The sequence below is a fragment of the Dysidea avara genome, chromosome 15 (assembly GCF_963678975.1).
Source record: "Dysidea avara chromosome 15, odDysAvar1.4, whole genome shotgun sequence".
Lineage (NCBI taxonomy): Eukaryota > Metazoa > Porifera > Demospongiae > Dictyoceratida > Dysideidae > Dysidea > Dysidea avara.
In genome coordinates, this window is record NC_089286.1 from 7,576,486 (window position 1) to 7,595,174 (window position 18,689).

Consider the following 18,689-nt stretch of genomic DNA (forward strand, 5'->3'; position numbering starts at 1 on the left):
CGTAATTCGCTTTATTTTGTGCAAAACAAATTTTCGTATGATTTACGTGAATAACTGCTCTATTAGAGTATATGTAGTTCGAACTTATGTAAAAATTCACGTAAGAAATTTTCATACAAGTTTTGCATACGAAAACTATTTTACAATGAAAAAAAGCAAATTACGGTATGCACACATGCTACACTATAACTACATACAACTGATTTGTGCATAGCTAATTAGTGAACAAGCTCTCAAGAAAACTATTAGTAAAAATTCCAGATGGATCTAAATGATGTTTTGTCACAATAAAATCTTCATACTTTGGATAAAGAACTGACAGGTAACTTTTAGTTAGATTAAAGTTTTTACCCCAGTGTGGCCGAGGATGGAATGCAGTAATCAGATCAAAGTAATTATAGAAATATTGATTGAACGTCTCAGTGCTAGGACGGTAAATAATCTGTGTCAGGTGACAAGAGTTACGGTTATAATTTGGGCTCAGCCATATTTTGTCAGAGTTCACAAGCCGTAGTTCTATAAATGAATTAACTGGTATTTTATTGCTGTGAACAAACTGGTGCAATATTTCCACACTCTTTACACAATCTTTGATATCTAGCGCCAGTTCTTGCTGAGTTTGGGGACTCTCATAAAATGGAACGTTGAAAATTTCATAACTTTTACCAACTCTAGAATTTGGTTGAAAGAATAGTGGAGTTCCAATAATGCTAGGCATTAGTTGGCCAGTCAGCTGGGGAAACATCGTTATGATCCATTGTGTCATCTCAAACATGTGCATTTTTAGGTTTAACCACCAGAGGTTAGGGAAGGGTCGCAGATGGTCTTTAACTTTATCAGCTGAAGACACCAGACAGGAATTTGAAACTACATCAATCCACATCTTTATGTTGTCATGTGACATGGTCATGTTATGAAACTGGTTCATACATTCTTGTAGGGTCAATACAGTCACCTCTTCTCTCAAGGTGAATGCATCCTCTGCTTGTATCGTCACTTCAGTGATCACTCCCAGCATACCCAAACTCATAACTGCAGCATTATATAATTCATCATCTCGATTAATCCTCAGTACTTCTCCGTTAGCTGTTACCATTTCTAGGGAGACAACCAGTGTAGCAAGGTTTCCATGATTGATGGCTGCACCATGTGTTCCAGTCATAAAGGCTCCAACTATGGTTTGCCAACTGATACATGACAGCACGCCCAAGGCTAGTCCATGGCTATCCAGTGCTGTGTTGATCTCTTTGAGTGTGGCACCAGCTTTCACCGTGATCTGTTTAGCTCCCAAATCAACGCGCACCACACCTCGATACTTGTTTAGTGACAGGGTAATTCCCTCGCTAATTGCTAAAGGTAAAATAGAATGACCGGATCCGACCACCCGTAACTTCCGACCATTCCGCCTTGCTTCATTCACGATATCAACTATTTCTTCTCTGCTTGACGGTGTTCGTAAGTTGGTGAGGTTGAAGGCGTGAGATCCTTCGAAGATTATTATAGGCGGAGAGTGGTCTCGTCCATTCGAGCTTAACTTCCACGCCAGTAGTACGAGAAGGCAAGTGAGTAGAAACAAAGCTCCTCTCATGGTAAACCTCACTACTGTCTGACCTCAGTGATCACTGTCACGTGTTATGTAGTTCATTATAGCTAGTGGCTATAATGGTCTGGAATTCAACCGCATCTACGGCATCTTTACCGCCGCTTTACATCACTCGTCATGATCCAGCTAGGTGAACGTTTTATTAGGAAGTGACCTTTGACCTTACCGGATGTAGCAGAGAATTAGGCCAATGAAATTTGATTCGCAGTTTCGCGTCATCGCCCGCATGCTTTTGATCCACCCGCATGGAATTTCATTATTGCATGGTATTTCACATCGAAATACTCTAATAGAGCAGTCACTTTTATTCTAATAGAGCAATCAGCTATAGTCAGGGGCATACCGAGGGGGGTTTCCTGGGGTTTCAGGAAACCCCTTTGGATTTTACACACTACTTGAAACATTAAGAAATTGAAACTTCAGGTTTCCAGCCGGAATGTGAAATCTGTCATGGAACAGGACACAATAATCAAGACACACGGTAGTGTGTCGTGTGGCCAAGAAAGCCGGCGACCACACCGTGAGTATATTTACAGGAAGAAAGAAAACAGCTTTTTCACGCATGCATAGCTCCATGGCCTCTTCTCCAAAGCACACTATTTTTGCATTATAGCTGTCCCCCAGGTAGGGTACGCCACACAGCAAATTAGATTAAATTCGCAACAGCCATTTGCGAGATATGGGCGTCCAAAATTTCGTTTTAATTTCTTCGTTTTTTTTCTTATGCCGTACGAAAGGCTTCGATTTCTTTTCGCACACTTTGCAAAAATTGCTATAAAATGCAAACGTGTAACTCGATTGCCTCGATCTTTGGCACAAATTAAGAACGTGTAACGGTGGATTCACGTACCAAGTTTGTTGTAAGTCTGAGTAGTATTCAAGGAGTTATGGACGTTTATTCACATAAAAACAGATCAAACTTCTGTCACGGCTACAGGGTAAACCAAGCATAGAAATAACTTGAAAATTGTTGTGTAGATAGGCTGATCATCGTAGCAGTGTCTTTTGATAGTTTGAATAGCAATAGAGTTACAGCGACAAAGTTATAAAGCAAAAACTAAGCAAGTGTAAAATCGCGGGATCGTGATACTCTAATAGAGCAGTCACCACGGGGTAAAAAAGGTGTGCAAAAAATGTCCAAAAAAAACTTACCAGAGTTCGAACCAGGGACCTCCATACTTAACACCTGCATCCTTAACCACTGAACCACTGCTACCTTGACTGATCACCTCACTTAATTTCTGCTTTATAAATGAAATTTCTAGTTGAAATCTGCTTATAGTCAAACGTTTGTAATTTCATAGATCTACCAATAGAAGTTCTAGACTGTTCTAGAACATTCTATGTATGTTCTATTAGAAGTCCTCAAAAAAATGTGCACTCTATTAGAGTATTACAATAATATTATCAAATGTTGAATTAAATCATGCAATGAAATACATTTATAAGTCTGTCTTCAATAATCATCATTGTATCTACATAGAAAAGAAGAAATGTGAGTAAAGACAAACCTCAAAGTCAGCCATAGACTGGTTTTGGGGCCTTGTAAAGTACAAAAAGGAGTGAAATCCACACAAAAACAGCCAAGCTGTGAAAAAATGGTGCGGCCTTAAAAAGCCTGAGTGAAAAAAGTTGTGAAATCAAAGGTGGCGGCCAAGAAATGGCTGCAATGATGTTAATGCTAAAAATTTTAATAATGGCTGTGTGCATTGTTAAAATTTATTAGCATTAACATCATTGCAGCCATTTCTTGGCCGCCACCTTTGATTTCACAACTTTTTTCATCCAGGCTTTTTAAGGCCGCACCAATTTTTCACAGCTTGGCTGTTTTTGTGTGGATAGTTTGCAACATGATAGCAACACTTATAGCATTGTTCTGAATTATGATTTTGGTGAAAAGATCGAGATACTCTAATATAAAAATACTCTAATATAACAGCCACTTAGCTGTAGTGGAAACCCCTTTTCAAAATTTCTGCGTACGCCCCTGATACTCTAATGGAAAAATTACTTGTTTAGGAGTTACAGAATTAACTGAATATTCTAGTAACGTACTTTAGCTAATGCAAGAGTAATCAATGTAGATCTCACTGTTTATTGGCAGAAATCTTCATGTTTGGGTGTGTGATGTGCATAACTGATGAATAATGAATAATAACCGCCCGCCCGCATCAAATTTTCAAAAATCTGAGCGAGAAACTGGTAATCAAGTTTCATTGGCCTTACAAAAAATCTTGGGACATGTATACTTGCATTTGGGCTACGATATATAATCAAGCGTAATAATAATAATAATAATAAGCGTATTGTTAATTAGTACATTCTTCATACCTGAAAGAATGTTTATTTGTCAATGACAGGTGTCACACAAAAGGCATAAGCATGTATAGTCTGGTGGCGCCCGCCCCTTCACATAGAGTAAGGGTCGGGCTCCGCCTTACTTTATGCGAAGGGGCGGGCGCCGCCAGACTAAAGCCTGTACAGGGTGCTTCCCCACAAAAATTACACACAACATACAACTATACCAAACAAACGACTACAAAAACAAAGAAACACACACACAAACAATAAGAGTAAGGCCAATGAAACTTGATTAGCAGTTTCGCGTCATCGCCCGCATGTTTTTGATACACCCGCATGGAATTTCATTATTGGTATTTCAGATCGAAATACTCTAATAGAACGGTCACTTTTACTCTAATAGAGCAATCAGCTATACTCTAATGGAAAAATCACTTGTTATAGATTAGTAACGTACCTTAGCTATTTAATGCAAGAGTAATCAGTGTAGATCTCACTGTTTTTTGGCAGGAATCTTCATGTTTGGATGTGTGTTGTGCTTTTGGAAAAACAATGAATAATGAATAATAACCGCCCGCCCGCATCAAATTTTCAAAAATCTGAGCGAGAAACTGGTAATCAAGTTTCATTGGCCTAAAGTTACAGAAAATTAATTCGAATTTAAAAACAAAAAACGTTTCAGTTTTAGCTTAAAACTGAAACAATATATAGCTATTAATTTTATTTGTTTAAAAGGCAAACGCCTATAAAATTTTAAGTTTGTGCTTGATATAGAGCTAATTTTCCGGCACTGTTTGCAAGATGCCCATCAACAAAACAGTCGTGAAATCTTGTACCAGATTGGAATCTTGATAGTGATGTGAACTGATTTATCAATTGGTAAGCCGCACCTTATGCACAATTTAACAGTCATCATATAGCTACATGACATCCTGTCATGTGCCATTCTTTCCCTCCATGTGGTGACCTTTTTGTAATCAAATTATAGACTATTAAAGCATCAACTTTTATAACTGCATGCTCACTTAGTTACTTAGTTGCTGTTTTGGTCCAGACTAGAGTTGCCTTTTGAATATATACTAACCTGTACTTACACTGTAAATTCAGAAGTATGAAGTTCATACTAATGGCATGCTTCTTCAGTATGAAGTAGCTATGTACATCATACTGAGTGACCCAAGGTAGCATACCATTAGTATGAACTTCATACTTACTGAATTTCAGTACAGTGCATCAGTGTACTTTCCATAAACTCATCAAGTATTTCTGGTACTAAAATAGTATATATTTACAGATGATTTTGAGCTAGAATTAGTAATGGCTACTTTACATTAATAAATCGATGCACTTAGATTCTATAATGATACTATTGCAGGGCCGTAGCCAGACTGGGTAGGTAGTCTGGGTAGGTTCTTTTAGAATAAAAGTGGACCTTTTTATATGACATGATTCAGATTATATTATGGTGTGCGCATCCAGTTTGCATGTTGAAACTAGGGGGTCTGGGGGCATGCCCCCCAGGAAATTTTTTGAAAATAGATTCTAAAAGGTTGAATTTAGTGGCATTTCAGGCAATAAAAATAACAGTTTTTTAGGTAAGCTGAAGACTAGCTGTATGGATGATATCTGGAACTGTAATTATACCATCTGCACATGTATGTGTCTATAATATATTGGAATGTCACAGTGATGAGAATGGGAAAAATTGAGCACTCTCCCATGATTGATAGGGGCAGTGGAGCAGAACAAAGGGTGTCTTAAACAATGAAATTTACACATTGCATGGAGTTGAAGCATGGATGCTATTCTTGGGCTCTGCATGAAGCGGCTTGTCCACCATAATCTTATATTTTAATGAAAGCTCAGTTTAGACAATCTACATGTAAATTAAGTGGCTTTTAAAAGAAAATGTAATTGTGACTGTTCTATTAGAGTGGTTGACTGTTCTATTAGAGTATCTCGATCTTGCATTGCATTTTAATACAAGCACTAAATTAGTCACTCAGAGCTCTTAATTTAGCTTCTTATTAGTAGTATCTAGTAAACTGTAGCTAATGGACTTTTGCTCCTGAAAATTTGGACTTGTATACTAAAATTGTGGACCTTTTTGGTTAAATTATGGAGCTTTTTGCTAACATGGTGGACCTTCTTACTGAAATTGTGGACCTTTTTTCCAAGAGGGCGGTTCTTCAGAACCCCCTAACCCCCCCTGGCTACGGGCCTGTATTGTAGATAGGCAGTACAAATGGGGACATGTCCACTTCCCCAACTATTATTGAGATACTCTAATAAAGCAGTCAACAATAGAAAAGTTGCCTTGTAATTGTATATCTCTTAAAACAGTATAACTAGCTACTACTACCTACTGTCTCAAAAGTTATAAGCTATAAATGAGAAATATAGCTACCAGTATGCATAATCAAATTCCACATATCTGCAAAAATATGTAGTGGAAGTTAAATACCATGGAACTATTTCAGTTAACCATGCAGGCTTCAAAACTAATTGTTCTATTATAGTGATTGCAGTAAAACCTTTCTTGATTGTAAAAGTGTTACATTTTAGACAGCATTATGGACTTTTCAGTTATCTGAACATAAGGTCACAGTGGTCCCAGGTTTAGTATTTGTCATTACCATTTTGAACAAGTGTCATTGAAGACTCATTGCATCAGAATGATGCTATAGCACTGGTTCATAATAGAGTAACATAATGTACATTTTAATCCTTCTTGCACCTCTTTCCAATTACCAAATAATAGTTGGGGAAGTGTGGCTATGTATGTGGCTTACCATGTGGCTATGTATAATTGCTTCAATCAACTTCCCCCCACCCCGCAGGTTATTTGTATAAAAATCAGATGTCTTAGGTATATAGCTCATCATTTTCTAAGAGTCTTTATGCTGGGTGTGCCTACTCATCTCTAAACCAATATGGTATTATATACCTTGTATATATAAAGAACCTGGGAGTGGCCACATACACATGTATTATTTAGCCTTGTCTAAAGGTTCAATTAACCATACATCTCTAGAATTTTTAAAGCCATCTTACATGTATACTGATATCATTCTTCATAACTGCACTTGAATCATATTGGTGAGGCATAGTAGTAGACTCAACGTAAAACACTTGACAATCAAGTTCTCACCCACTATAATGATGACATGCTCTTTATCCTATTTTGTGATGTCTGGGATGGCTACTTCAGAACTGGTCTACCTCAGTGCCACATTTCTGCTCTCATGTTATGTTGTTTACAGTAACTTGTACTCTAGAGTGGGTGACTGGAGACTGTACACTTGCTCCTTGTAGCTATCTACATTTTCTGAATAATACTTGCAACTGTCATGGTTATCAACATTCTGAGCTATCAAATGATACAGGTGAAATCTAAAGCATGCAGGCTCTTTACAACAAATGCATATACTTTGTGAACATACGTGCATACAAGTATCCGTTCACGGTTATCATAAGTGCCACAAGGCAAATTAGCATAACACTTAGAATATATACAGGGGTGAATCTAGAAGGGTTCTGAGGTTTCCTTTAACTGATCAAGTATTTTTGAATTGATTTATGAAGGCTCAGATTGAAATACTCTGATAGAGCAGTCAACTACCCTAATAGAACAGTCACATTTTGCATCTATAATCATACCTGATTTTTACCACCAGAATGGCATCCATGTTTGTTGCTTTAAACTTCACACAACTCCACCTCTTAACTCTTTAACCTGTTCCTGATACAGTGCCAATGAAAAATGTCAGCTTGTTACGAGGGAGCATGCAGTAAATGTTAACAGGTGCTACATGCCATGGAATGCTAATTGGTGTGGTAGTTGGTGATTTCCATGAAGTTGTTACTTGCCCCTGACCCCTCTACAGTACAAAATGGTTGCCAAGCTTATTGTTACAGTACTGCCATTGTAAGAGCTGTTCAAGTATAGCTAGCCAGTGTTTTGACTCAATATGGCTTCCTGTAGGGGTCATGACTGCCCTGTATAATTATATTATAGGTAGTTGAGTCTGCAAAAATCATGAATCGAAATATTGTTGTAGTAATTAGATTCAAGGCTAGTGTGACTCTTCTCTCAATCTTCATAAACATGTCAGGCTTGAAACAATCCAGAGGGGACAAAATAATATTTTGGTCTTGGGCTGATATTTTACTAGAATTGGCAAATTGGTGAATCCAATCTCAATCTTTAGCTAATCTCAGGCACGACTGTACGAGCAATTGGCAGGTCAAACTTTGGCAAATTGCCAAGTTTCCTCTATACAGTACCTGATTGTTAATTCTATACCATCAGTCACCCTTGACATCTGAATGATCATTTAAATGACAAATTCATAACCCTATATACACAAACGTGCATTACATAAAAGGCATGTACATTTTCCTGTTGATATATCCGTGTGTCCCTTTTAACCCCCAACCACCACATTAAGATACACACACATATTGGATTATCTGATACGCTATAGAGCTGTACAACAACAGTACAATAGCAACCCAATTCACTACAATAATGAATGAGTGAACACAACATGTTGAGGGGTGGGTAATACAGCTAGAAAGTACACATAAAAATCAATAACAATTGGTGTCCTTAAAAATTAAGCTATCAATTGAAGGTGGTGGGTCTATAGTGATGGCAAGGTTCACTTGACCCATGAACTGGTGATGAAGGCTGGCTGAAACGGTGTGATGAAAGAATGGCTGTTATTAATCAGTAGTGTTCCCATCGCCGTGCTCCCACTTGAGGACAACTGTGGTGGTTGTTGTTGTGATGACATTTGTCCCATCACATGGTATGGATGGCTTGCAGGCAATGTACCGTTTCCAGGGGGAACTTGTAACACCGATGGCACTTGTACTAAGCCCTGTGGTAATATAACATGATGTTGTCCCACGGGGACTGACATAGGTCTCAGGACTGTGTTAGAAGAGTTTGTATGTTGCTGCTGCTGCTGTTGTTGGTGGGCAATAGCTGCCACATCAGCTTGCAAAGGAACAGTTTGTAGGAACTGGTATTGAGATGTATTGGTGGGCATTAATTGGGGAGGATGTTGCTGTTGCCATAATTGCAATGTTTGTTGTTGATGCTGTTGTTGTTGTTGGTGCTGCTGTTGCCATAACAACCCTACTCCACCTGCTGCAGATGATGTTGCCAGAGGGTGCGAGTAACACATCATATTGGATTGCACAAATTGTTGCTGTTGGCTGTTTTTATGTTCTTGTTCGGCAGCCTTCAGACTTTCTTGTGCTATTGCCATAGCTGCTGCTTGCTGTTGCTGAAACAGAAGACAAAAGTACATCACTACAATCACATACAACCAAGATATTTAGCACAACATTAAAATGGTGAGTGGCTACACACAGAGATCCATGTGAGCATGCTGTAAACCCAGAAAAGTCATACAAGTACTAGTTACCTAAATATTATGCAATTCCTTTTCCCTCCCACTCACTGGTATATAATTTAACTATCAACTTTTATAATTTGTCCAGATGGTGAAAAGCACAAGTTCATTTCCTGTGAATGATTCTGGAATATAGAGGCCAGCACCATATATCATGTTTTGGTTGCCAAGCACAAATAATTGCAGTTAAAACTACATGGACTTCTTGCCTTAAAATAATACTAGCTTGTATATCGATCATTAGCAACAGACATATAGTATGCTTTAGGCATGTAATTAAATAATTTTCCATCACCCATAACCAAAGGATGTATGATGAAATTTAATGAGTTAATTAATGTTGAAAAACACACATTGCACCACACATACACATGGCTCTGTTTAAGCAGATAAATAACACTTTAAAATGGTTCTAGTTTAATTAAAAGTTTCACAACTCATTTCTATATCTCATTTCATATATAGAGCAAGTATGTGAGAAATATCACCACAGAAAGCATAGACCAGCTGATTCTATTGCCAAAACAGCTACCATACTTGTACAACTATCTTTTGGGTAAATAAATCAACACCTGCTGTGTACAGAGATGCTTTACATTTTCAACAATCTCTTCTAGAATGACTGTTGCATTGCATAAAGTCTAAATATACAATTATGTTGTTACATGGTTGCTCAACAAGCTTGTTGATCAAAGTACTACATACGGACACACCCAAAGACCCGGCCTTAGTTATATAACAGTCACTTCTAAGGGTTGTACCAAGCTTGTAATGTTATATGCCTCAAACCCAACAAGCATTTAACTACTTCAAGAATAAGAAAGATTTCACGTTTATTCCTTTTCAGGCTAAGTACTTGGAAGGCGACAACCATTAACAGTTTGTTTTAGTACAAATGGACTGGAGTGAATTGAAACTAAACATTTTGTCCATAGCATAGACGGCTCCTAAGTAACAAGGGTAAATGCATAGTTGTAAGCTATGTCACCTTGTATTGTGAACGCTGTAAAGTGCATGACAAAAATACAGCTAAGTTGAGGCTACCATTGTGTCCCAAACAAAAACAGCAAGTTAATTTTAACAAAAACATTAATTATCACATCACTGGAATATGTATATGAAGTAGTGCTATCCCATGAAAAGCTTTCCCAGCTCCACTTGAGGTTCTACCAACAACAGATTGTAGTGTGATATGGTTACCAAACTTGTAACCAATTATGTAATGAAGTGGTTTTGACTGGCAGCTCAATGTGGCACGTATTACACCCAGTCACAACCAACCCTCAGCACTCATAAAACATATCGTCTTATGTTACAAAATACAACACAGTGTCTTGAATAACACAAGGACACTACACATGTGGGGTAGAATAAACAGACCTCTTGTTGTTTGCGATGAGTCTGGATGAAGCGTGCTATAGAAATGTGAGCACAACACCACTTTGATATCACCTGTAGTAAAGAGAGAAGGATGATCGATAAAATTAATATTTATTGCATCACATCAAAAACCAAATACATTTAAGTACATATATATACACAGATAGGGTTTGAATACCTCCTACAAATGACTACACTGAACCTAGCCATCATTGATGCATTAGACAGCCAACAAGTGTGACTCGTAAAAAACTAGACATTACAGAATGCTTCCATGAAACATATAATTCCACATTGTCGAGTAGGCAAGTTCTGTTGTAAGTTAATATGAATACTAGATGCCTTTCCTGTCCTTGTCTTTTGCTTTATAAAATGTTTTTAAAATCTCTGTAGCTAAATTCCGCACTTTTGTCCCAACCTACTATACTATGCAACACAACCTTCAGAGTTATATTAAAGTAGCATATTAGGTTACTGTCAAAACTAGATTGATGAACCAGTGGGTGAAGCTATGCTCTTAGCAACAACTAAATAATTGAAAGGCAGAAGCATTTCAACTATCACAAATGTGAAATGAGAGAAGAGGGAGAACACAACAGTTTCTGTAAACCCTATTGATGATACTACCCCATATCATAGTTGGGTGAACTAAAATTCATTTAAAAATAATTAAAGTGATTAGTGACATTCGATCATTTTTCCTGTAGCATCAAAGGGTCTATCCAATCTACTCCCACACTGAGTCATTACACTAATAAAATACTTCTAGCATAGCCTATGGAATTCATAACTACATGACAAATGGAATAGGCTGTTGTTCGTAGCAGCAGTGATAAAAAAAAAAAGTTAACCAATAAAGCACTACAAAACACACACACACATCACAGACACCAACTTAGTGTGGTCAATTGAGTCATTAGAAAAGCAAACAGTTTGTTTCACTTTTATCCCAAAACCCCCACACTACACAGGTAATAGGGCATTTACATTGGGGGAAAATATTAATAAATCTATGGTTTACTCCATGCAGTCAAAAAATCCATCACTTTTTTTTTTGCCTTTGTGTGCACACAAATCGTTATCACATGATATTCATCAAAAGGATGTTTTTTATTGCTTAGGGCAGTGATGACTTTTTTTATAATGAAAGAATGTAATGTAGACCTTAAGCTAAGGAAAAACTGTCAATAATAAGTGTACACATTATGGTGGGGTGGAAACATTTCCTTTTTGAAACAGTGCACTGGTGACATACTTGGACAGGTAAACACTGCACATGTGGACACACACACACATGCGCGCACACACACACTACACATATGTTACATTACCTTTTTCTGAAAAGCACTTTGGCTTGATCCAAGTTCAGCAGTGACTTTGGTTCCCTGAGGGTTCACAGTAGTTGTACTACCACTAGAAGAAACAGCACCATTCTGAACCAGGCCCTGGTCCTTGATAAACTGATAGCTTAGTTCTTGTTGTAGTTGACTCAACACTACATAAGAACATAGAGAGGTAACAACAGCTAACAACAAGGGCATGGCCTGTATGAACATGGTTACTCTCATGTCAACAAAACAAATGGTTGAGAACACGTACCCTATGATACACAGGTATATCCTGTGCCATAGTATATGTGGCCTTGGATTAGAAATACACAAGAGGGCCACATGGAACCAGGTTTGTGGTATGCAATTTGAGAATGGAGAACAAAGCCTAGGAATCATATTATGGGAACAGCAGCCAAGGGCTTCGTGGTTTATGGGGGAAGGTTAGGGTTTGTGGTATATGAAGTAACAAAGTTAAAGATGGGAATATTGAGCAACAAATGATAGTTTAGACAGTACATGTGTTATGAAGTCAGGTACCTTGTCATGATAGTACCTACTGTTACTGTACCCTGTCTCAAATAGGGAGACCTGTTATAGTTTAACTCCAATACTCTAAACTGGGTTAATAACTAACACTGTATCATATTAGGAGAATCACCATCCCAGACACCTTACCAAGAATTAACTCCTTGCATAATAGCAAGCAGGAAATGAGCAGGTTAAACATACAAGACAAGGTACAAATTACAGTCAGCTAATGACACAAATCAGTCAAGCCTGAACTAAGCCTAAGAAACACCCTGAATACACTGACCTCCATATACAGCACAAGTATTGTACTGTGGAAACCCTCAAAGTTGTACTAAAGCGTCTTCTCTTGCATAACCTTGAATCTCTCTATGTGCAATGTGAACAGTAATTCTATTCGCCCGGTCTTCAATTACTGCCAGGTAAGGCAAGTAATTATTCAAATGTTTGAAGTCTGTCAGCGGACAAAGAAGCCAGAGGCTAGGCCAGCGGCCATAGAACATAATGCTACAAAACTAATAGAGATTAGATGGTGGAATTCAAATGACAAGACGTAAACAGCTGAGAATGGCTTCACTGCCTATCTGAAATGATTGACAAAGATTGTAAGATAATACCTTAGTTTTGACGGGTAAACGAGTGAGACAAGAAGGGAACACACACACACACATGAAAAGTTTTGATAGCTAAAGGATTAATCTGTGTCTATTTGAAGTGGTTTAATATTAAAAGAAACACACACATACACTACACATAGTAAATGTACTACACTACACTACACACACCACACACTGTACTTTTCCAACTACACACTACACCACATACAGTTATCACTAGTACAGGACCTATAGTTCACATAAGATGGACACTCTACAAATCTGAAAAAAAAAAAAAAACATTGAGCTTTAGTAATGTAAATCTGAAAGTTCAAATTAAAACAAACAGCTAGCCCAGTTAAACTGCAAGCATAACAAGCTACACACATGACCTAGTGTCCACTGTAGTTTCATTACATGTACACTGTCCCCTGTGGTCACCATTGCTTGCCAGTAAAATATGAATTTCTCAATTTACATTGTATCAAATTAGTTAACCAATTTGTTGGACATTATTACACTGAACACAACTAAATTACAATACTGAATTATACAAGATTGAATTTGTAAATATTAGTTTTAATATTTTGTCATGAATAACAAATTTGATACATTTACATTAGACATTGGGAAATACGCTCAGGGCTTTAAGTACAAAATGAAATGACAGAAGATATGAATGGCCAAACTTTTAAAAACTTTTATTAACATTGTAAGCTGTCACATCAATTTCAATGTACACATTTTGAATTTGTTTTGTTGCCATAGAGACAGAACTGGTAAATACCAAACAACAGGTTGCACCAATGCTGTGTGTGACAAGTAGTGTAGCCATCATCTCCATGGGAGTGGTGGTTTGGTGAAAATTCATTGGCTGGGGTCATGGTAACATGTTACCAGGACAAACACTGTGAGAAATGTTACTATCAACAAGTTGGACAATGAGCTGATGTCACTAATTAGCACTTTGTACATTAGTTGTTAACAATGCCTTTATAAGAAAAGTAGTGTGTGAACAGGGTCCATCCTCCCTTACAAACAAAATAGCTTCTCTATTGACCCACTGTACTACTAGACTCCATAGGACATATACCAACACATCATGCTCAAATTTAGTTCTTACCTGGATATGAGAGGCCTGTTGAGCTGTAACCATTGCTGGAACCAGAAAGTGTCACGGACTGTTGTGGCTGCTGTTGAAGGTACATCGGAATTGGAGCTTGTGGCAAGGTGGACCCATCATGCCGTGCAACTGTTGGCTGGATTACAATACTAGGATAGAATTGAAATTTTTTTAGTAAAGTTAACACAGTCAAGGAATACAGCCACACACATGTACAGCTTCTCCCAAGAGATTTATTAGCAATTCATAAGTGCAGTAATTTGATATTGCCAAAAAAGGGAGAGTGTTATGTAAAATATATTATAGACAGGTGCCACGCTGTTTATTTGATGTGGTCACCTTATATAAGTTGAGGGATGAAATTAAAACATGAAAGAGTTGTCCTCAATAGAAGTATATAATATTTTATGATATGTGTGTTTATCATTCACACTATCCAACAAGCATAAACAATATGACACACAAAATAAACCTTTGGCTATCATGTATACTGTTACAGTTGTCCAGTGGAACACTGGGCCACCTGTGCACTACTCTTATGAGTTAGTGCAGATAAATCCTCCTGAAGGGAAGGACTAGTACTCACAAGAGGCTGTATTACATCTCCTGACTAATCAAAGGTATGGTAGTGTCCACCACACACACACACACACACACACACACACAAACAAACAAACACTATACACACACATGTGCATGCGTACACACATACACACCACACACACACACACACGTGGGTACACACAGGTTAGTGCATATAAATTTCTATAAATAATCCTACCTGTTAGCATTAGAGGAGGTAGCAATGCTGCTGGTGCTTAAACTAGACAGGGTGGTGTTAGCATTGCTGCCATTCACTGAGCAACATGTTAATGGTAGCTGGGCATTGTCGCTTGTACAACAGCCAATGTCTGGACTAGCCACACTACTCCGAGATGATGAAACACTGGACACCATTGAGTTGGATCGGATCTGACGTCTTTTGCTTCTTTTACTCTGCATCCTCCTGTGAATGAAAAATATGTGCAACATATATACATACTAAACACACAAGAAACATTCAAACTGTTGCTAAATGAAGTAAGAGCTTGTTAGTTACATAATCACAAACTGTTATGACTGGTACACCATGGCATTATACCCTCTACAAGCTTTCTTCCAAACATGGCATGTTAGTCTCTCCCTAACATAACTATTCCACTCAGCTCACAAGCAAACTAGTGGTAATCCAGAAGTAACAACTTAAGATACCTTCTATAAGGCATTAGCAGTGTTTTATGGTATGCACCAAAGAAATGCTTAGCAGTAGATCCATATAGTCTAAGTAACCCATATAAATTTAATTCCCAGACCTCAAGAAAGGCCATAAATGATTAATCATTACAGTAAAATGATTAATCATTACAGTAATCTTATAAGTAGCTTGGTGTCTTGATTATGGGCTCATCTCTAATGGAAAGTGTTATCAGGCAATTAGAATAGACAAATCTAACACTTTTTAGTGGGGAGAAATGTATTTAAAGCTACATAGTTGATACTGTGTCTTAACCTTTAGCTGGAAGTAATGTTTGGTACTGAACACCAGCATACACACTATACTACACTGATACACAAATATTCATAGCATTCATTTAGGGTTTAAAGTTATGACAAGGTTACAACAATTGGTTGTTATCTAATTGCATACTAGCTGTCTTTATAAACTCTAGCCATGATTGGATTAGCTAAGTGGCTTAACCAGCTGTCCCTTGGTCAACCATTCAACTCCCTTGACTTACAGTACCACACAATACTGCTATCTATCCCTAGGAGGAACTTGGTCTTATTCCAGCATGTTTAGGTTAGCAGTTTTGGTGCAGGTGATTTAGGAGACTACATAGTGACTGTGTACCATGGTGTTAACCAGAGATATTACATATTATTTTTTCTCATGAGCAATAGTGATGTTCTACATATTCAACTATGTGGTCTCTGATAAAGGAGGGACTTTAATGTAGAGGTTTTTAATGAGACCATGAATATTTACATGTGGGATTTTGGGCTGGGCTTTGTGTGCATGCACCAGTGTGTGTGTGTGTGTGTGTATGCACGTGCATGCGTGTGTGTGCAACTATTATATCAAACCTTTTTGCGATCTCACTGGTAGTTGTAAAGTCTGTGTGAGCAATAATGGTCTCATTGGTGATCGGTGCATCCAGTACTGGCCATGGCATAGTTACACTGGCTTGGCAACCACCGACAGGTCCTTGACAACCAGCAACAGGTAGTATCTGGGGCTAAACAACAAGAAAATCCCTTCATTAAAGGTACTAGCAAATATAATATTATAACAGGTAACAAATTCAAAAACATTTCTGTAGTCATATCACAGGAAATGCCACATAATCAGGACATAATCCAACCATGTGTGCACACCAAGTTTTTCTCTCTCAAAAGAGTGTTAAAAACCTCAATACCAGAACTGCACATGTACGAACTCCATATTCCTTTGTTAGCAGTGCCATTTAGAAGCTGTTAAATTATTAATCAGACACTAATAGAATCAGGGCACCTAGGATAGGCCAACCTAAATTAGATTGCTAGAGTTTTGATATGAATATCTTACAAAATATAGAAATGGCTATAGTGGTTCACACAGATATCTTGTTTACGACTATCTCGGTAGTCGGCTGTGTTCATGTAGAACAAGTTTGCAAAAGAAGCTCTTAAAATTAAACAAAACATAATACAATTGACCAATGGTGTTGCCCTACATGCAAACTATCTTATTGGATTAAGTAGTAACAACATGTGGGCCATTCTCATTGGATTAAACTGTGACAAATAAAAAGACTAAAGGTATTTTAATTACTGCTTGTAAGTTGATTAATAAATAAACTATACTTGATAAATTAACAAAAGGTTGTAGATGACATTTTGATTTTTTCTAGACATTCTTACATTGTGTCATGGCATGAAGACAGTCTAGGAATGGATGAGTACTCTCATACCATTACCCCATACCACATTCTCAATCCTGATACCACCACATACCTGTAACACGCTAAGCATGTCTTCGCTGTTAGAACTATTTTCGCTATGCTGGTATACGTCAACCTGCACAAATAAACAACAACAAAACCCATTAAAGACCACATCATAAATATTAAAAGGGTTACAGATCAAATAGCTACAAGTCAACAATAAGATTGTTGGATCTTCCTGAAGCATTACCAAAACAACCATATGATATGTCCCCTTAAATGCTTCTGGTTTCCCTAGCTTACATGGGGGAAATTTGGTGGCTTTAAAATAGCCAGGCAGCATTAAGAGATTCTGTCATCTCCTCTATGCAAGCTATACACACTTTTAACATACAGTGGAGGATCGGCACTTTCATAAATTACCACCTTATTCAATAATAGCACCTATCTCGTGTACACTTGTAGTGGCAAGGTGAAAAAATTTTCATTAATGAAATTCTAGAAGCATCTATGTCTCTTACAGACGCCTTAGCTGTCCACTATCAATGCCAAACTCTTTAAACTAAGATAAAACGTTGATATACAGTTAGTTTCTGGTATTGGGTATGTCGTTCAATAGCTGTTCTTTACTCCCCGGCAGACACACGTTATAACGCGTACTCACCTTAGAACTACAATCCCTAGAGACGTCCTGTAGCGATATATCACTCCCCGATTGTGTTAAAATCGATGAAGCGTCTTCTTCTCCGCTAACCTGGTCGCTTTGAACACAGCTGAGGTCCTGAAGTAAAGTAGGCAGATCCCGCTGTTGTCTTTGTAGCCGCTTCGAGTGTCGTCTAACAAGTGGCTTGCTACTAGACTTGGCAGTAGTACGTGTTGTTTTATTACAGCTTGCTTGTCTTCGTGCCATAAGCGTTAACGTCAGCCACCATTTGATTGTAACTCGCGCCACTCGATTATTATTGTGGGAATCAGTTAATTTACAACACGGACTAGCACACGATATGCCGGATATGTACAAGCACATCTACGTAATGGTCTCGTGCGTCTTTTTGTTGTTGATGACAGTGACCAGCACTTGTGTTCTTCGCCCCCACACAAGAGGGAAAAGCGTTTTGGACTTATGCAATAGATGGTTTAACAAATATACCACACCACAAAATTGGATATCTTCCAAGACACATTTTATATAGTGTACACTCACACACACATTTGCCTAACGCTTCTCTCATACAGAGGGATGTCACAGCAGCAGGTAACTGCCACCCCTTCACCACATACATTGTGGGTTTAAATTTTATCCTTGACCATGAAATTACTCTGAATTCAGTGGCCTTGGCCATTCTTTGCAGTCACATATCAGTATTGTCACTCCTTACGTGTACACAAATTAAAGATTAGAGAAATCAGGAAACTTCGTTACTAAGGACACAGGACA

At 37.9% G+C, this 18,689-nt stretch overlaps 2 protein-coding genes across 3 annotated transcripts; both read right to left on the minus strand.

Moving 5' to 3' along the window:
• Positions 1 to 214: 214 nt before the first annotated feature.
• LOC136245244 (L-gulonolactone oxidase-like) lies at positions 215 to 1,588 on the minus strand. The gene has a single exon (XM_066036733.1). The coding sequence runs from the start codon at positions 1,586 to 1,588 to the stop codon at positions 215 to 217; it is 1,374 nt and encodes a 457-aa protein (XP_065892805.1).
• A 6,762-nt stretch (positions 1,589 to 8,350) lies between these two features.
• Positions 8,351 to 18,233, minus strand: LOC136245630 (putative uncharacterized protein DDB_G0271606). 2 transcript variants are annotated; one of them, XM_066037133.1, is made up of 8 exons: positions 17,916 to 18,233; positions 17,322 to 17,384; positions 16,413 to 16,564; positions 15,070 to 15,294; positions 14,289 to 14,437; positions 12,042 to 12,205; positions 10,711 to 10,782; positions 8,351 to 9,201 (listed from the first exon to the last, which is right to left on the minus strand). In XM_066037133.1, exons 1-8 carry the CDS (start codon positions 18,159 to 18,161, stop codon positions 8,569 to 8,571), a joined length of 1,704 nt encoding a protein of 567 aa, XP_065893205.1. In that variant the 5' UTR covers positions 18,162 to 18,233; the 3' UTR covers positions 8,351 to 8,568. The 2 variants fall into 2 exon arrangements, with proteins under 2 accessions (XP_065893205.1, XP_065893206.1); XM_066037134.1 differs by lacking the exon at positions 17,322 to 17,384.
• Between the last annotated feature and the right edge of the window lie 456 nt (positions 18,234 to 18,689).